Here is a 17,819-nt window from a genome sequence, read left to right on the forward strand (position 1 = left end):
GTTAGCATGTTTTACCTCGCTGTAGTTTTTCTTATTGTCACGAGCCAAAACAATGTCCATTGCATCAGGCATGATGTGGATTGTTCTCTTGTCGCTGTCCCAGGCTTTGGTGTAAGATTGCTGGAAGCAAACATATTCTTTAGTTGCCAGACACAAGCAGTGCAAATGATTGTGTGTAGACTACCTTATCCATGATCTGGTTGTTGGCCGTGGCCAGGACCAGGTCCATGGACTGCATGTCCTTGGTGAATTTATAGTTACTCGGGTGTTGACGGTACTGTTGCTCACTGAAGATCTTGCCGGCTACTTTTGCTTTCTCAACATCCAATGAGCCGATGGGAACCCATCCCATTCCTCTCATGAAGCTTTGATACTCGCTCTTGTATTGGTTCTGTAGGACAAAGTCAACATATTCCATTCCTATACCGTGCGGTACAGTACAGTGTCATACGATATTACGGCAATACTCTTACGTCACTAGCAATGAACTGCATGTTACGGGCCAGTTCCAGATTCATGGCATCAGGCAGGACTGTGTAGTGAGGAATAAGCTTCTTGTAGCCCGCCATCGTCTGAACAGCTGAGGCGTGTTTGGCGTGCGCCACGCTCATCATGTCCACCGGCGAGTGATACTTCAGCTTGGACTTGTGGTAGTCCTTCTTGTAGTTCTTGTCGCTCTGCAGCTTGGCCACCTCCATGTAGTGGACCAGCAGAGGGTCGTCCTGCAGGCTGCGGAAGCCCACGTGGTGACCTCGGGCCTTCTCGTACGCCAGTTTGTACTTGTACTGGAATGTAAAGGAGTCTTCATGAATCCATGGCACCGAGCAGTAAGGTCTGTACTGACTTCATTATGGCCACTCACGTTGCTGGCAATGTTGGTACCGGACTTTGCGGCCACAATGGGGATGGCGTCAGCTTTGAGGTCATAGCCCTTGTTGGCCATTTCCACAATGCCGGATTTGTATAGTTTCTGTGAGAGACAGTGACACGATTGCGTGTTTAAGATGCGAGAATTATGTTGCAATTATTGATTGGTTTTACAGAGTCATCTTACATCGCTCATGGTGATGGCGTTGGCCTTGGCCAGGACAATCTCAGGAGCATCTGGCATGACATGGACTGTCAGTTTGTCTTTCTCCCAAGCGGCAGTGTAAGCTTTCTGTGGATGAAGACCAACAAACCAGATGAGCACTGGAGCTGTGTACTTTTACTTTTCATTCTTCCGCACCTTATTCATGATCTGGTTGTTGGCGGTCGCCAGAGCAATGTCCATGGAGTCCATCAGCTTGCTGTACTTGAAGGTGGACGGATGAGTGCGGTACTTGTTCTCGCTGAGAATATCACTGCCAACCTTTGCGGTTTCCACTGCAAGCGAGCCAATCGGGACCCAGCCCATGCCTCTGACGTAGTTGTTCCATTCTGACTTGTAATCGCACTGGCGAGAGAGACCTCAACGGTGATTGGACGGCACCAGAATGATGAACATTTCAAAAAAGGAGAACTTACATCACTGGACTGGGTGTTCATGGTGCGAGCCAGCACAAAGCTCATGGCGTCGGGGAGGAGAGCGTTGGTGTGATGCATCTTCCTGTAGCCCGCCATCGTCTGAGCGGCCGAGGCCTGCTTGGCGTGGACCAGGCTCATCATGTCCACCGGCGAGTGATACTTCAGCTTGGCTTTGTGGTAGTCCTTCTTGTAGTTCTTGTCGCTCTGCAGCTTGGCCACCTCCATGTAGTGAACCAGCAGGGGGTCATCCTGCAGGCTGCGGAAGCCCACGTGGTGCCCCCTTGCCTTCTCGTGTGCCAGCTTGTACTTGTACTGTCATATTCAGACAACAAGCAAGTTCATAGCAAGATGTTCCTGCAGTGAGTAAACATCTCGATGCAGTTTTCCGACTCACATTACTAGCGATAGTTGTCCCTGACTTGGCAGCCACAATTGGAATGGCGTCCGCTTTCAGGTTGTAGCCCTTGTTGGCCATCTCCATCACACCGGATTTGTAAAGTTTCTGGAAAAAAAATCAACATTTCATGAAAAATGCACAGAAACAAAAACGAGTAGCGCCTAACGCTCATAATTACAAACCGTCTTGGCGACATATTTTCTAAAAACTCACGAAAAATCTAGCAACTTTTTTTGGCATTGTTGGAGAAGTTTTCTGGTATTTGGGGACTTAAAAGTGAAAGCACATATTGTTCTCCTGTTTCTTTTTTCACAGAGGAGCTGCGGGTGCAGCTCAGACATCCGCCCAGCCCCAGAGCAGTCACAAGGAATCAGTGCAGTCATGATGTCATGTAGCGACTTCTAGGACAGCCAATAGCTACTTTTCTCACTGAAGAGTTGGCATGAGTAGCCTGAACGCCTCACTGCGGCTACACAGTGCAGAGAGCAGGAAGGAGATAGAGCAGGGGTGGGCAAACTACGCCTCGGGTGGCCACATGCGGCCCACCAAGTGTTTGAATCCGGCCCACCAGTTACTTTCGGAGTATTTCAACTTTTAACATGATGTCTTATTCAGTAAAAAAAACAATTCAATTTGGTAGTTTGATGTGGTCTGATGTTTAAAGTGCTCCTGAAAAAAGGGAAACGAGAACATTTAGCTGATGGTATTACACTTTCACAAATAAAATTAGACTAATAATTCAAGGCGGACTGTTAGAATTATAAGCGTAAAATAGTGTGTGTGTGTGTGTGAAATATATATTCTGGCCCCCTGCACAATTTTGTTAACTTTTCCGACCCAGGATTATGTATCAAATGAATGAACCAGTTAATCGTGTTAAATATTCCAAGTTAATTACATTTAGTTTCTAAGGGGGTGGAGGGGTACATGGCTCAAGGTATGAAGTTACGCGACTGTGAAACGTTTGGGAACCACTACCATGGAACACATCGCCAATTCCTGACATTCTTGACAACTTCAGGAGTTTATTTACTTCGCTCATGGTGATGGCGTTGGCCTTGGCCAGGACAATCTCAGGAGCATCTGGCATGACGTGGACTGTCAGTTTGTCCTTCTCCCAAGCGGCAGTGTAAGCTTTCTGTGGATGAAGACCAACAAACCAGATGAGCACTGGAGCTGCGTACTTGTTAACAGTTCTTCAACAATTCTTCCGCACCTTATTCATGATCTGGTTGTTGGCGGTCGCCAGAGCAATGTCCATGGAGTCCATCAGCTTGCTGTACTTGAAGGTGGACGGATGAGTGCGGTACTTGTTCTCGCTGAGAATATCACTGCCAACCTTTGCGGTTTCCACTGCAAGCGAGCCAATCGGGACCCAGCCCATGCCTCTGACGTAGTTGTTCCATTCTGACTTGTAATCGCACTGGCGAGAGAGACCTCAACGGTGATTGGACGGCACCAGAATGGTGAACATTTCGAAAAAGGAGAACCGACTTACATCACTGGACTGGGTGTTCATGGTGCGAGCCAGCACAAAGTTCATGGCGTCGGGGAGGAGAGCGTTGGTGTGATGCATCTTCCTGTAGCCCGCCATCGTCTGAGCGGCCGAGGCCTGCTTGGCGTGGACCAGGCTCATCATGTCCACCGGAGAGTGATACTTCAGTTTGGCCTTGTGGTAGTCCTTCTTGTAGTTCTTGTCGCTCTGCAGCTTGGCCACCTCCATGTAGTGAACCAGCAGAGGGTCGTCCTGCAGGCTGCGGAAGCCCACATGGTGCCCCCTTGCCTTCTCAAATTCTTTCCTGTATTGCACCTACAAAATAAGGCAGGTGTGACGGTTCTGTACTGTGGTGGTTCTTAGGGTTCCAGTAGCTTACTCACATTGCTGGCAATATGTCTGCCTTGCTTGGCATGCTGGATGGGAATGGCGTCAGGCTTCAGGTCGTAACCTTTGGCAATATCTTCCAGCCATTTTTGCCTGTATTGACTCTGCAGCAAAAACATGTTTGTTGTTAATTTTCTTCAACTGACATTCCAGTCCAATCAAAATCCAGAAAGGTTTTGTCGTCTCACCTCACTGAGCGTCTGAGCATTAAATTTAGCCTGGATGAACTCTGGACTGTCAGCTGGCAGGTGGTAGGTGTGCATGAACTTCTCACCAGAAGCTTTGTATGCAGCCTGTGGAGAGAAGAGCAAGCATGAAAGTTGAATCTACGCAAATGCTAACGCACGGCAAGTGTAGGCGGGGTACGTTGTCCAGCTGCTTGGAGTTGGCCAGAGCCAGAGTCATGTTCATGCTGTCTGTGGTGCTGGTGAACTTCAGAGTGCTGGGATGCTGACGGTAGCCCCTTTCTTCCAGGGCGGCTTTGGCAGCTTTGGCTTTCTCAACATCCAGAGAGCCGATAGGAACCCACCCTGCTCCTCTGTAGATGTTGGTGTAATCAGATTTGTATACATTCTGTGGAGAAATATGTAAGATTTGTTTAAAATACAGAGTACAGTATCTGCTTTATATGTACTATATTAACGTAAAAGCGAGAGCACATACGTCACTCTGAATCTCCATCATGCCCCTACAGAGCTGCAGCTGCATGTTGTCAGGAAGAAGCATGTAGTTGTGAGGGATCTTCCTGTAGCCCGTCATCGTCTGAGCGGCCGAGGCCTGCTTGGCGTGGACCAGGCTCATCATGTCCACCGGCGAGTGATACTTCAGCTTGACCTTGTGGTAGTCCTTCTTGTAGTTCTTGTCGCTCTGCAGCTTGGCCACCTCCATGTAGTGAACCAGCAGGGGGTCGTCCTGCAGGCTGCGGAAGCCCACGTGGTGACCCTTGGCCTTCTCGTGTGCCAGTTTGTACTTGTACTGGAAAGGGAAGAAAGCTTGGTAGCAAAGGTTGGCAGCGTTCAGGCCACGGGTGTCCAAAAGGCGGCCTGGGGACCATTTGCAGCCCGCAGCTGTTTTATTAATTGGCTCGCGGCACATTGTAAACATATTATTTAACAAGAAAACTTGAAAAAAATCTGCAGTAATTTTTTTTTGAAAGAATAAAGTCAAAATATTTACAAAAAAAGTGAAATATTAGGATGAAAAATGCTAAGTTTAAATATTAAAGACATTATTTCTATATCATAATTATGATGATTATGATTATTATTGCTATTGTTATTACTATGATCATAATTAAGCAAAGAAAATTAGGTTGGGAAAAAACTACTAATATTAACTCACATTGCTGGCAATGTCTCTGGAGGTCTTTGCAGCGACGATGGGAATGGCATCCTCCTTCATGTGATGCCCTTTGAGCAGATCTCGGCGGTGAGCGTAGGTGTAGTAATTCTGAAGAAAACATCGGATGGTGTCAGATACACGGAAGCACAACAAAGAACACGCTAAAGGAACCCGTGGCCAACCTGGCTGATGTTCACAGCGTTGTATCGGGCTTGCATCAGTTCAGGAGCATCAGCGGGAAGGTGATAGGTGTGCATGACCTTCTCGCCACTGGCCTTGTAGTCTTTCTGCAGAATCACAGAGAGCGTTTAAAGTCTAAAACGCTCTACAAAGAAAGGATTCATCTGAAGGCTTTTGGAAGGAGCTTCTCACCATATTAAGAATCTTGGTGTTGGCCTTGGCGAGCTCCATGTTCATGGAGTCGGTGACGCTGGTGAATTTCAGGGTGTCAGGGTGTTGTCTGTACTTCTTCTCATCCAGGGCCGCTGCTGCCGCCTTGGCCTTCTCCACCTCCAGGGAGCCGATGGGAACCCAGCCGATTCCTTTGACCGAGCTCTCATAATCTTGTTTATATTGGTACTAGAAACAAGCAAAGCAAATGTGATGTAAAAGCTTCAGGTCAGTCCTCAGGACTCCCAGAAAGTAAGAACTCACGTCGCTGGCGTTGTAGTTCATAGTGCGAGCCAGATCCAGGTTCATGGCGTCCGGCAGGAGGCAGTAATTGTGGTGGTGCTGCTTGTAGCCGGTGAAGGTCTGCACCTTTGACGCGTGCTTGGCGTGGGCCACGCTCATCATGTCCACCGGAGAGTGGAACTTCAGCTTGACCTTGTGGTAGTCCTGCTTGTAGTTCTTGTCGCTCTGCAGCTTGGCCACCTCCATGTAGTGAACCAGCAGAGGGTCGTCCTGCAGGCTGCGGAAGCCCACGTGGTGACCCTTGGCCTTCTCGTACGCCTTCTTGTACTGGACCTGAAGGCAGCATCACCATGTAGTGTTTTGTTAATTAGTCATGTGAAGATGATGGGTTCAGGGGCACTAGAAGCTTACATCGCTGGCAGCGTGTCGGGCGGCTTTGGCAGCGACAATGGGGATAGCGTCAGGCTGCAGGTCGTAACCTTTGGCAATAATGTCCTGCCAGGCGTACTTGTAGCAGTTCTGGAATAATAAACACGATTAATTTGTAAGGGATCGTGAGAAATAAATACACCTGCCTGTGGAGATAATTACGTTGCTGATGTTGTAGGCGTTACACTTGGCCTGGAGGAACTCTGGGATGTCAGCGGGCAGGGAGTACTTCTGATGGATCTCCTCCAGACCTTGCTTGTAGAAGAGCTGTAAAGACAGCGAGAGGCCAATAAGGGCAACGGCACAAAAAGAGCTGAAGATGGCGGATGACTCACATCGCTCCTCTGGAGCTGGCTGACTTTGGCCTGCATCATGACGGGGTGGTCATCGATGGATGTGAAGGGGATGGTGTCAGGATGCGTTCGGTATTTTTTCTGCACACCATAAAGACGTATGTGAAGAAAGCTTTTGCTCACGGTGAAGGTCTTTGACCAAATGAATGTTTGAAGGAACCTCATTCAGGATTTGTCCGGCGTTTTTGGCCTTTTCCACGTCTAAGGAGCCAAAAGGCACCCACGGGCTTCCCTTGGTGTAGTTGTTGTAGTCCGACTTGTACTCGTTCTGCATTACAGAGAAACACACACATGACCTGTGACCCTTTACTGTAGAACAAGAGGTGTCCCAACGTCTTTTCTACCGAGGGCCACACACTGAAAAATGAAAGGATGAAGGGCCGGCAGCATAATAGCATAATAGCATAATAGCATTATAACAACGGGAAAACAAGTTAATATGAGTGAGCTAACAATGCACTCATTGGGACACAGCCTCTAAAAAAGCCCTGATATCCATTCTGTCATCCTGCATTAACACGTACACTAATGATATTTTGATGATTTAAAACATGACCCAAACTTCTTCCCTTATGCTAGTACTGTCAACAACAGCATCATAGATACAGCGACAACACAATGTCCACTCTCCTTGGGATGGCTGTGTCTTCCAGCACATATCCTGGTAAGACAGTCCTCAGGATGGCAAACCAGCACCTTGTTGAGTCTTTCTAGCGAAATTGAGAGCTAGGTATCCACGCTTCCGTCTGTGAATGGCGCTGTGACTAGCGTTTAACGTCGTATTAGTGCGCAAGATAAAAATAGCTTTTCATGTTGGTTGCTATAATAATAATAATAATATTGCTGTAGCTTGGTTAATGTACATGTCACTTATGTCAATGAAACAATGTTTCCACAACCTCATAATTTTGTGATAACACCAAGTGATTTTGTGGTCCGATTATTTTCTAGTTGGCATTTTTGTGATGCAAATGTATTGTGCTTTTGAACGCATGTTTTGAGAAGCCAAACTCTTTACTCAGCACCAAAATCCCCCAGTCCAATCCCAACTATCACTTTAATATTTTGTTGTTATTTTTGTAAAATTAAAGCTGATATAATAAAATAAAAAAACAACTGTGGCCCCCTGCTATTTAAAAAAAAAAATCAAAACGCAGATGAATTATCAACAAAATGGCTGTGGACTCACATCACTCTGGATGATGTTGGCTTTCTTGGCCAGATCCAGCAGCACGGTGTCGTGCGGAAGGAAGAAGTTGGTGTTGATGCTCCTGTAGCCGGCCATGCTGGCGATGGCCTGCGACTTCTTAGCCTGAGTGACGGACATCATATCCAGTGGCGTGTGGTATTTGGTCTTGATCTTCTCATATTCCTTTTTGTATTCTCGCTGTGAGGATATGCACAACACTCAGATATACATGACCTTTGGCCGTGAAAGAATGAATGAAAGTACAGGTGGTCCTCTGTGAAGGACGTTCTGCGGTTACAAGCGTTTATTTAGATATAGGTTGTGACTTAAATCGACTTAAATCCCAGTCAAGGAACATATTAAGTCCTCCTGAGGACCACCTGTATAGGCTGCTGTTTATTTACATCACTCTGGATTTTGGCCACATGAACCGAGTGCAAGATTTTGGGATCGTCGTTGATGCTGAGCGCTCCGACCATCTGACCCTTGTTCTTCTCATATTCTTTCTTGTATTTCACCTTGGAAGCAAACAGAAGAAGCCTCAAGATCGGAACCCTGATGAACGTGAACATGAAAGGTGCGGCACACGTACGTCACTGGCGATGTTGGTGTGAGCACGGGCAGCAAGGATCGAGATAGCGTCACCTTTGACCTCAAACTTCTTGGCTTTAGCCCGCTCCCAGTCGTACCTGTAGCAGCTCTGCAAGGGCGAGATCGCACCATCAATCATGAAAGTTCATGTTTATTTACACGTGCATGATGCTGTAACTTACGTCACTGATGTTGAAGGCGTTCACTCTGGACTGGACAAAGAAGGGATAGTCCGGAGGAAGACTGTTCTTGAATTTGGTCTCCTCGTATTGTGCCTTGTAGTTGAGCTGCAAAGACAATTAGCTCTTAAGTCTCTAGTATCTCACTGTGATCAATGTCCTTCAAGACCAAACTGAAATATCAAAGTATGCTAAGAACTGCAGTTTGGACACCCCTGATCTCAGATAAACACGTGCAAAAATATCAGACTTCAGACAGTGCAGACAAACTCCTATCCTGGACGCATGTTTCATATTATTAGTTTAAAAATTACATAAAATGTATGTATTTTTAACCTAAATTCACCATTTTCAAGCATAAAAATGGCAAAATGAACTAAACTACAAATACAGTCATCTCTAGTCTATTGTGGGTCTTCTTTGTGGAGCATAGAAAACCTGTTTAAAACCTAAATAACATTTTTTACCATGATTAGAGCCCTTTAGACATGAGATAACACCCCTATAGTAACCTTTACCCATGATAGGAGAACATAAGACTCTTGGTTCTTGTTGCTATAAATGTGTCTGGTCTAGAAATGCGTTTCATGTCCAGAAGGCTCTAAAAAAATAAATAAATAAATAATAATAATATTGACAATAATGATAGATAGATATCTAGATGTCAGACCTGTCAGAAATAGTATTAATACTCGAGGTAGAGCTCATTTCCTGCCACAGGATGGTAGCAGTGTGTAAAAAGCCCCTAACTGAAGGGGGGGGTGCTGCCTCTCTCAAATCAGCGGGTCTATTCTGGGCCTGCTGAACACCCATCGCTATATTTACAACAGAGAGACGGCTCTCCGGTTTCCATGGCCACGAGGAGACAGCTGGGCTTCCAGCATGATCTGGCACATTTTAAACAATGATCTGCACATCTGAAGAATGTAGATGCGGCTCTTCAGTTCATATCCCTGACGCCATGACGTACGTCACTCAGCTGTTTGGCGTTGATGGCCGCTTGAACCAGCACCGGCGAGTCGGTCACTTGAGTGAATTTCACTTTGTCCGGATGTTGCCGGTAAACTTTCTGCAAAACACAGAAAGGAACGTTGATGTCAAGTCTTCCCAGAGAAGGAGCGCCGTGTTTCCATGGCAAAGACGTTGGCTCACGTCGTTGCACTGCTGCAGCTTCTTGGTGGCTTCGTACTCGGGCGTGATGGTTTGAGGGAAGAAGCATCTGGTTTTCAGGTCCTCATAGTCGGCTTTGTAGAGTTGCTGCGAGGAAAAAAAGGATGTAGTGTGAGATATTTGGGTTGAGTCCTTCATGGTGGGTAGGAGTGGGGGGGGGGTATCCACTCTGACCTCTTTCTTCATTTCCTCCACTTGTTGGCAGTGAAGCATGTAGACATCTTCATAGCTGCCGAGGTAGTGACCCTTCACCTCGTTGTCGTACTTCTCTTTGTAGCGCGCCTACAGAAACGCCACATGTGGATGTGATCGAGACAAAAAACATGTCAGCACATCGGTTTTCCTTTCTTACGTCAGTGAACTGTTTGAGCACGGAGTCCATCTGGAATTTGGGCGTGTCACAGTAGTTGATGCTGAAGCCTCGGGACTTCTCGTAGTTGTCCTTGTAGACTTTCTGCAAAGACGACAAAAGGCCAACGTTAACTTTTTCACGTCAGGCGATCGATCACACCGGTAAATGTCGTCCCTAGCCACAAATTGTAATTTTGCAGCTTTATCAAAACTGTATATCTAAATCATTGAATGGTTGAATATGGCCTATTATTAGTCATAAATATGCATATCTAGGCAAATTTTCAAGCATAAACTGGCTAAATGAACTAAAATAATGAACTAAAATACAAATATAAGGCATTCAGAAGACATGATGCTATGTATAATATACTATACTGATATATTATACTCTATATACTATACTGTACTATATATGCTATGTATTTATACTGGCAAGTAGATATCAGGTAATGTTACTGTAGTGTTCGGTGAGACTTCATCCCCGCAAAAACAGGCTTTTATTGCAGCTTTGAACAATCTCACTCCCTGACACCTTAAGGGTTGCGCTGGACAACGAGACATCAGTGGCGATGTCTAGAATGTACTGTACTACGTTCTTCGTGGACACCTACGTCACTGAGGATGGTGCCGGCGTATCGGAGCTGCCTGAGCAGAGGATTCTCCGTGGCTGGGAGCGTGTTGTAGTCCGACTGGGCTTTTGTCTTCTCGTACTCCTTCTTGTACTTCACCTGGAGATACAAACATGGAGATTGACGCGGACAAAAACAACAAAAGCTTGTTGTCCAATAAAAGCTGATCTCCTCCGGTGTTGATGCTTACCCCACTGGCGGCGGTCTGAGCCTTCCTGTGGGTGTCGTACACGGGCGTCTCTGTTTGCATGAAGTAGATGTTGTCTTTGCTGTCCTCGTAGTGTTGCGTGTATTTTCTCTGAAAGGAAAACACGTTTGCGGTTGAAGGGACACAACGACAGCGGCGTCTCGCATGTGCTCGCCGCCTGCCTCACATTGCTCAGGTTCTCCATGGCCACCCTGGCTATGGCCACGTCGAAGTAGGGCGTCTCACACCATTGACCCTTCACGTTCTTATTGTACTCCTCCTTGTACTTGAGCTGAGGGGAAAAACATGACAAAAAGTAGTGAATTTGGCCATCGAACGTAAAAGTCTCGGTCTCTGAGAAATGTTGATGACAGATGGGTGTTATTTCATGATGATGATGTGTTTGTTGATTCAATCTGGGAATGTCTGGAGCGCCGGCGTTCCTATTGTTGGCCTCTGAGATCAGGGAACAGCTGGCTGGTTATTCCTAGTAACTTGGTCGCTTGGTCTCAAAGGACTAAGAAAGCCTTTCTGCTGAGTTGCATTAGTGTTGGGGGGACATGATGCGGAGTCATTCATTTGAGTTTGATCACAGACATACATATATTATGCACAGTGGTTGCTTGGTTTATGTTGAAAATGTAAGCAAAAAAAATAACAGCATGGTAAGAGATTTTAGTTTAGATTTTTAGATGGGTTTTCTAATAATCTATCAGCCTTATAAAATGATGAACTTGGATTAGCAGCCATACCAGGAGATTGATGCAGACGACTGACAGTTGTTGATAGTAGGCCTCTATGCAAAAATCTACATCCTTCTTTCAAAATCATCTCATTCATTTTCATTGTTTGTGAAATTGATAAAATTGTTTGTAAAATGCATGAAAATGTGTTTTTCTTTGGAAAACAAAGAAATTTGCAAGTGATCCCAAATTTTTGAGTGGTAGTGTATGGTCTTATCTACAACGTAGAAATTCACCGAGACCTTTCACTTGGAACAAAAGCACCCTGCTCTTTTCATTACTCTTTTTAATCCTAGCTGAGATGCTCAGCCCCCCAGCCAAGGATTGGTTGAAACCAGATCAGAGTATGTGTATGTTTACTGGCGCCAACAAGTTAGAGTGTCATAGATCATCATGAGATTTAGTCAATGTTAAATGTGCTTAAAGATGTCCTTACATCACTACGCTGATCGTTGGCTCTCTTAGCCAGCTCCACCTCAGGAGGGTCGGGCAGGGAGGTGTACTTGGTCTTGCGCTCATTGTGACCTTTCTTGTATTGAACCTGAAGGGGGCACACGGTAGACGCGGCTACGTGAACATGAGAGCCCGGAAGAACACCCTTACTGCTGCCAAGGTGGACTTACATCACTGAGCACTTCCTGAGCCTTGACCACTCGACGTAACTCTGGGCTGTCGCTGTACGGGCAGAACATGGTCTTCTCCTCGTCCCAGTCCTCCGTGTAGAGTTTCTGAGCAAGAAGGATCCCACGTCATTTCATCCCACACAAGTGGACATTGTGCTTTGTTTTAATAGCCTGGACAGGCGCTCACTTTGCTGTAGTTGGCGGCATTCTTCACTGCTAAGACCAGCTCGGGCGCATCCGGGGGAAGCAGGTACCGGTCCTTGGTCTCGTCCCACTTCTGCCTGTACAGGACCTAACAGCGAGGACACCCCGAGTGAAACGACGTCACTTTTCATATCTTTGCAAGGCTCTCACGAGTTTGCTCACCTTGCTAATGAGGTCAGACACTTGCTTGACGTGGGCAATTTCCCGCGCCTCCCCGTCGTACATGCTGGTGGTCTTGGACTTATTGCCCTCCATGCGGTATTTAATCTGAGGATAATGGGTGCAACTTCAATTTCAAATCACTGTCCACTCACAAAAAAAATGAAATACATGTACTATGTAGATATGTAAAGAGGTTGTACACTGTATGTCATATATGTGATTAATAGCACCTATATTAATATTAAAATCAGCTTTGCTCTTTTTTCCCCTGTTTTTCCCAATATTTCAACTTTCTTCTTGAATAATTTTCATACATTTTCCTTTCATAACATTATGACGTTGTTCTCTCTAATATTTACTAACTTTTCCTCACCTAACTGTCCTAGTAAATGTCTTTTTTCTTTAATATTTCCACTCTTAGCTACCAAAATGACTTTTTTTCTCCATCATATTACGAGTTTATTCTCATAAAAGTGCAACTTTTTTTGTTAGATTTTTCTCTTAATATTTTGACATTATTCTCACAAAATAACATCAGTTTTTTTTGCATGTGTGCTGTTGCTTTCTTTTTAATTTTCCAACCATTTCAACTTTCTTTTACAAAGATTTTTCTTTTGTAACGATGACATTTTTCCAATTAATATTTTAACTTTATTCAGGTAACATTATAACTTTTGCTACGACCTAATTTTCCTAATTTGTTGTTGTGTTTGCTTGCCATAGTAATAATAAGACTTTTTTAAATTTAATATTTCAAGTCTATGCCACTAAAATTATGTTATTTTGTTTCACTTGATATTCAAATTGAAATGTATATATTGATTTAATATTATATTTTTATTCTATTCCATTTTCTTTTTATTTTATCTTGTTAAATGATATTTTTAGAAAAAACAGCTGTGGGCCGCTCTTCCGACGCCCCTGATTTATTGTTTACAGTCCTGCAATCTATTTGTGGTGGTGGGTTGCAGGCAGGGAAGGGAGCAGCGTGGGGGGGGGTAGCTATTGGCTCCCTGTCGCTAAATGAATTGAATGCAATTTTAATAAATGTATTATTTGTATCAAATGAAGCGTTTTGGCGTTACCTCGCTGAGCTGCTCTTGGGCCTTGCGGATGCGAATCATTTCAGGCGTCTCCGTGCTGATGGCAGGAGGATTCCCTCTGGACTTGTCATACGCCTGACGATACTTGTTCTGTCGGGGAGTCAAAGTATAGGAGCGCATCGAATGTATGAAACCCCTGAAATGAATTCTGTGAGCCAGAAGAAGGACTTTAGAGTCTTACGTGGCTGAACTGCTCCATCATCTTCTGGCTATGAGCCAGGTACGGAGTCATGAACTTGGAAGTGTCCACCTTGGCCCTTTTCACCACTTTCCTGGTGGGCAAGCCAGACTGGAGAGGAAAGAAAAGGAAAAGCAGAGAGTCATATGATGATCAAATGACCCGTGAGCGTCCATCCCAGTGAAAGCAAACCATGAAAAGATCTTATGTACCTTCAGGAGGGGTCCATCTCATACTACCTTTGGTTTATTTGAGCTAGCAGGAGCTATGTCATGTGGATGCACTTGCCTTAGAGCTAAGTGAGTAAAGATTCAATACCTGAATGATGTTCTCAAATCTACATTATGACTTGTTATGGGAGCCCTTTAGGCTATCATAAACACAACACATGAGGCCTATGAAATAAACACATTGGATTGGATTGGACTCATGCATGTCAATGAAGCATAATGTGTTCATTACGTGACATTGGTTTGAGGGAAAAGCTGCAGCTGAATTAAATGCTGAATAATATCAGTATACAGTCGTCCCTTGCCACTTTGATGAGACAATAGCATCCAGGAAGTACGCTGTCAATGCTAACGTGTGCTAACGTTATTTTCTATATTGTCTATGATACTGACTATAAGGCTGTTAGTTTGTGTCTACAGGGCTCTAATAAAAGGTAAAAAGTATATTTAGAAGGTCATAAACATACGTTTAAAGCATAGGTTTTATATGCTTTAAATATGAAAATATTTGGTAATGGTAATGGTTTAATTTCATTCCTATCCCTCCATCTGGTACAATCAGTAACTGTTACATTTGTTCACTTCCTGCTTTCTAATATAATTTAAGTTTTTTGTAATATAATTTTTTTTATTTAATTTTTGTATCTGCATTTGTATTTATATTTTTTGTCACATACCGAAGTACGAGGTGATATGACAATACAATAATAATGGGTACATAATGGGTACCATAGTAAGTGTCAATATAGTGATATATATAGCACATCATGACTGGTTCAAGACTCTTCATCCTTGTATTTAGCAAACATCAACTGCTTGTATCGTTTCTTGAATTAGCTCATCGTTGTGCATTGTTTGAGATCCTTACTCAATCCACTCCATTTGTATATTATTTATTAATTAATAAATAATAATGAATTATTAATTAACCGCGATAAACAAGGGACGACTGTACAGAGCACATATGAGCAAAAAAAAATGTAATCACATTTTTTGTCCCCCCGAAACGTTATGCACCAAAAATGTGGTGGCTTTTTCACTCAAGATGCTTCATTGCAGGAACTAGAATTTTTCTGGGTCTCAGGAGGTGAAAGCAATGTTGAAAAAAAAAGTGAATACTGCTGGAAGAATCTCGACCTTGTCACTATTGGGGCCTTTTCATTTTCAGCAGCTACGTCCAACTGAATGAACAGGAATGTTAAAAAGGACAAAAACACTTCATGCAATGCCAGGTTATGCAACATGTAGCCACAAACCCGCCAAGCAACCGCTACTCCGTGTAAATGTTTGATGCTGAACTTGGTGCCAATTCCCCCAACCCACGTTTAACTGTGGAAAGGCCGAGACAACAGACGATGCGCCTCAACAGAAGCGAAGCAGTCCGACAATGACTCAAAACATCCTATTTCAACGTGCACACGGATGAGGAGGACGCATCTTTTGCACAGTCTGAGCAGCGGCCCGTCGGGAGGCGGTGCTTAATTACCTGGAGGCTGTGAGATTGCTGATGAGTGGCGGTCGTCGTTGTCATCTGCTACACACATTACACACAATAAAAGACACTCTGGGCTTTCCAAACACGTCATGGGAGAAAGTGTGATGGCGTGGAGGCTGGTTTCTCCTCAGCTCTGGTGTCCTAATGTCGGTGCTACAACATTATTTTATTATAATATTACAACTATTATACAATATTTTTTCTTTACTATGCAACTACAATGACATTTTTCCTAATACTATTACAAGATTATTCTTGTAAAATTGAGATTATTTTCCTTAATATTTTGACTTTATTCTCAATCTAAATCTAAATTACAGCTATTTTTCATTTCTGCTGTTGCTTTTCCCTTGTAAATGTTTATTTCATTTAATTCTTAATTCTTTGAAAAGCGTAACTTTTTTTTGCAACCTAAATTTACAAAAATGACAATTTTATTTGTTGTTTTGTTAGTTTTTTATAATATATTTTATTAAAACATCTGTTCTTTAATATTTAAACTTTATGCTAATAAAATGTTATTTTTCTTGATAATATTACCAATTTATTGTAATGAATTTTTGTATATATATTTTGACTTTATTTTTGCAAAATTAATTGAGATTTTTGCTGGATTTTTTTTTACGTTTAGAATTGGCCGTTAACAAAAAACATGCTACAACTGGCATGTTTTGAATGGCATACGCACATAGAGACACAAGTATGTGATCTCTCTCTAGGCCTTGAACGATGGACAGCAACGTAACAAAACACCTCCACAAAGCTTGCATTGATGTTTTACATTAAAAACACCACAATTCCTCCTTTAAGGCTAAATTCCTGTGCACGCTATCGCTCGTCGTGACTGTCGACATAAAGTAGACGACTCACGACCGGGCCGGTCTAAATGACACCAGAACTGTGAAGAAAAAAGCGTCTCCATCACTGTAGTCTTGGATTACCAATGTATCAGGCCTCAATGTCGGAATCGGACAGACAGGGGAGAACCATGGGGCTTCTGTTGAGTCATAAATGACCAGAAAAAACGATCCAAAGCAAATGTCCACAATGTTGACGGTGATCAAAAAGCCATTTACAGCACTGAAGCTCATCTGGCAACCTTCGTGCTACCGTATGTTGAGAGCGGTTTCTAAAACCAACTGGAATGCTGAGTGAAAGCCATGTGGACATCACGATGCTTCTCCCCGTTCTTCAGATTGACAAAGAGGCCGTCTTCCAAAACCAAAGCATTGTTCTCCACAGTGCAGATGAAAGTGCTAGTGAAAGCAGAGTGTACTGATGGTCGCCGCCTCCCAAAGACGATTCACATCTTTGGATGCTAAATCGACAAAGATGCTAAATCGAGCACTGGATGGGATGATCGGTTCTACAGGAGACGAACACAAGTTTCCGTCCGCTCTCCTGCAGAGGCGATCAACACGTCAGATGCCAGGGCAACTTTAATCCTATTTCGCCAGGAAATAAGAGATTAAATTGTGGCCCTTCTGTTTTCACTCTTCCATTGGACACTGGAGCAGACATTCAAGCACAAAGGGGTCATCGGAACGCAGCCTAGTCAATATCAGCCTCGGAAAAGCCCCCCCCCAACCCCCTCCACAAGATCTACGTCGGTTCTCAAGAAAGGGACGATACGGATACTGATATCAGGTCAGACATCCCTCATATTTATTCTTTTGTTTTCAAAAACAATTTTCACATATTTTATTTTTCATAGGAATTTCTCCTCGCTTGTATATAATCTGGACTATATTTATTTATATATTATATAATATATATATATGGTGGTACCAGGGTTTGAAATAAATACATAAATGACTGTGATGGCTTGTATTTTTTATACTACAATTTGAAATGTACTACTTTTAAAGTATCGCCAATACCGGCCAGAATTTTTGTCCGTATCGGATCAGAAAGGAAACCAGCGGTATCACATATCACAGCTCGCCACAAGGCACGGGTCTGATACCGGTTGCAAGGTTTACCACAGTACGACGTAAAGTCCCGGTTCCTAAAATTGTCCGTCATACCGTTGTTATTCGGCGTTAGCTGCCTCGTTAGCACCGTTACGCTGTTGTCTATGGACATATTACTCAGGTCAAGGGTCACCAAAGGTGGAGATCTGAAGCGGACGGGTGGAGGATAAGTGGAATAAAGCGTTTAGTCTCCATTGAACAAACCACCATTTAATAATGTCTCTGTTGCTAACAGCAGGAATATTCTGTGTCATATTTTATGGTTTAA

General features: G+C 43.8%; 1 protein-coding gene across 1 annotated transcript in view; it reads right to left on the reverse strand.

The window, feature by feature from the left end:
• Positions 1-17,819, reverse strand: part of neb (nebulin) — a 54,282-nt gene that overhangs the window by 35,655 nt on the left and 808 nt on the right. The window contains exons 3-43 of the mRNA XM_058081796.2: positions 15,570-15,617; positions 13,857-13,964; positions 13,658-13,765; positions 12,573-12,677; positions 12,394-12,498; positions 12,207-12,311; positions 12,020-12,124; positions 11,028-11,132; positions 10,844-10,951; positions 10,636-10,752; positions 10,023-10,124; positions 9,845-9,952; positions 9,653-9,757; positions 9,471-9,569; positions 8,504-8,608; positions 8,323-8,430; positions 8,135-8,248; positions 7,731-7,928; positions 6,702-6,809; positions 6,524-6,622; positions 6,351-6,455; positions 6,171-6,278; positions 5,781-6,092; positions 5,499-5,705; positions 5,309-5,413; positions 5,127-5,234; positions 4,449-4,760; positions 4,152-4,358; positions 3,974-4,078; positions 3,782-3,889; positions 3,402-3,713; positions 3,120-3,326; positions 2,937-3,041; positions 1,901-2,008; positions 1,507-1,818; positions 1,229-1,435; positions 1,055-1,159; positions 863-970; positions 474-785; positions 185-391; positions 16-120 (exon numbers count right to left, since the gene is read on the reverse strand). Of these exons, the coding sequence (XP_057937779.2) occupies positions 16-120; positions 185-391; positions 474-785; positions 863-970; positions 1,055-1,159; positions 1,229-1,435; positions 1,507-1,818; positions 1,901-2,008; positions 2,937-3,041; positions 3,120-3,326; positions 3,402-3,713; positions 3,782-3,889; positions 3,974-4,078; positions 4,152-4,358; positions 4,449-4,760; positions 5,127-5,234; positions 5,309-5,413; positions 5,499-5,705; positions 5,781-6,092; positions 6,171-6,278; positions 6,351-6,455; positions 6,524-6,622; positions 6,702-6,809; positions 7,731-7,928; positions 8,135-8,248; positions 8,323-8,430; positions 8,504-8,608; positions 9,471-9,569; positions 9,653-9,757; positions 9,845-9,952; positions 10,023-10,124; positions 10,636-10,752; positions 10,844-10,951; positions 11,028-11,132; positions 12,020-12,124; positions 12,207-12,311; positions 12,394-12,498; positions 12,573-12,677; positions 13,658-13,765; positions 13,857-13,964; positions 15,570-15,617 (5,925 nt within the window). The remainder of the gene's footprint in view (positions 1-15; positions 121-184; positions 392-473; positions 786-862; positions 971-1,054; positions 1,160-1,228; positions 1,436-1,506; positions 1,819-1,900; positions 2,009-2,936; positions 3,042-3,119; positions 3,327-3,401; positions 3,714-3,781; positions 3,890-3,973; positions 4,079-4,151; positions 4,359-4,448; positions 4,761-5,126; positions 5,235-5,308; positions 5,414-5,498; positions 5,706-5,780; positions 6,093-6,170; positions 6,279-6,350; positions 6,456-6,523; positions 6,623-6,701; positions 6,810-7,730; positions 7,929-8,134; positions 8,249-8,322; positions 8,431-8,503; positions 8,609-9,470; positions 9,570-9,652; positions 9,758-9,844; positions 9,953-10,022; positions 10,125-10,635; positions 10,753-10,843; positions 10,952-11,027; positions 11,133-12,019; positions 12,125-12,206; positions 12,312-12,393; positions 12,499-12,572; positions 12,678-13,657; positions 13,766-13,856; positions 13,965-15,569; positions 15,618-17,819) is intronic.

This window comes from Doryrhamphus excisus, linkage group LG12 (assembly GCF_037039965.1).
Source record: "Doryrhamphus excisus strain RoL-2023G ecotype Guam linkage group LG12, RoL_Dexc_Guam_v1.1, whole genome shotgun sequence".
In the NCBI taxonomy this organism is placed as follows: Eukaryota; Metazoa; Chordata; class Actinopteri; order Syngnathiformes; family Syngnathidae; genus Doryrhamphus; species Doryrhamphus excisus.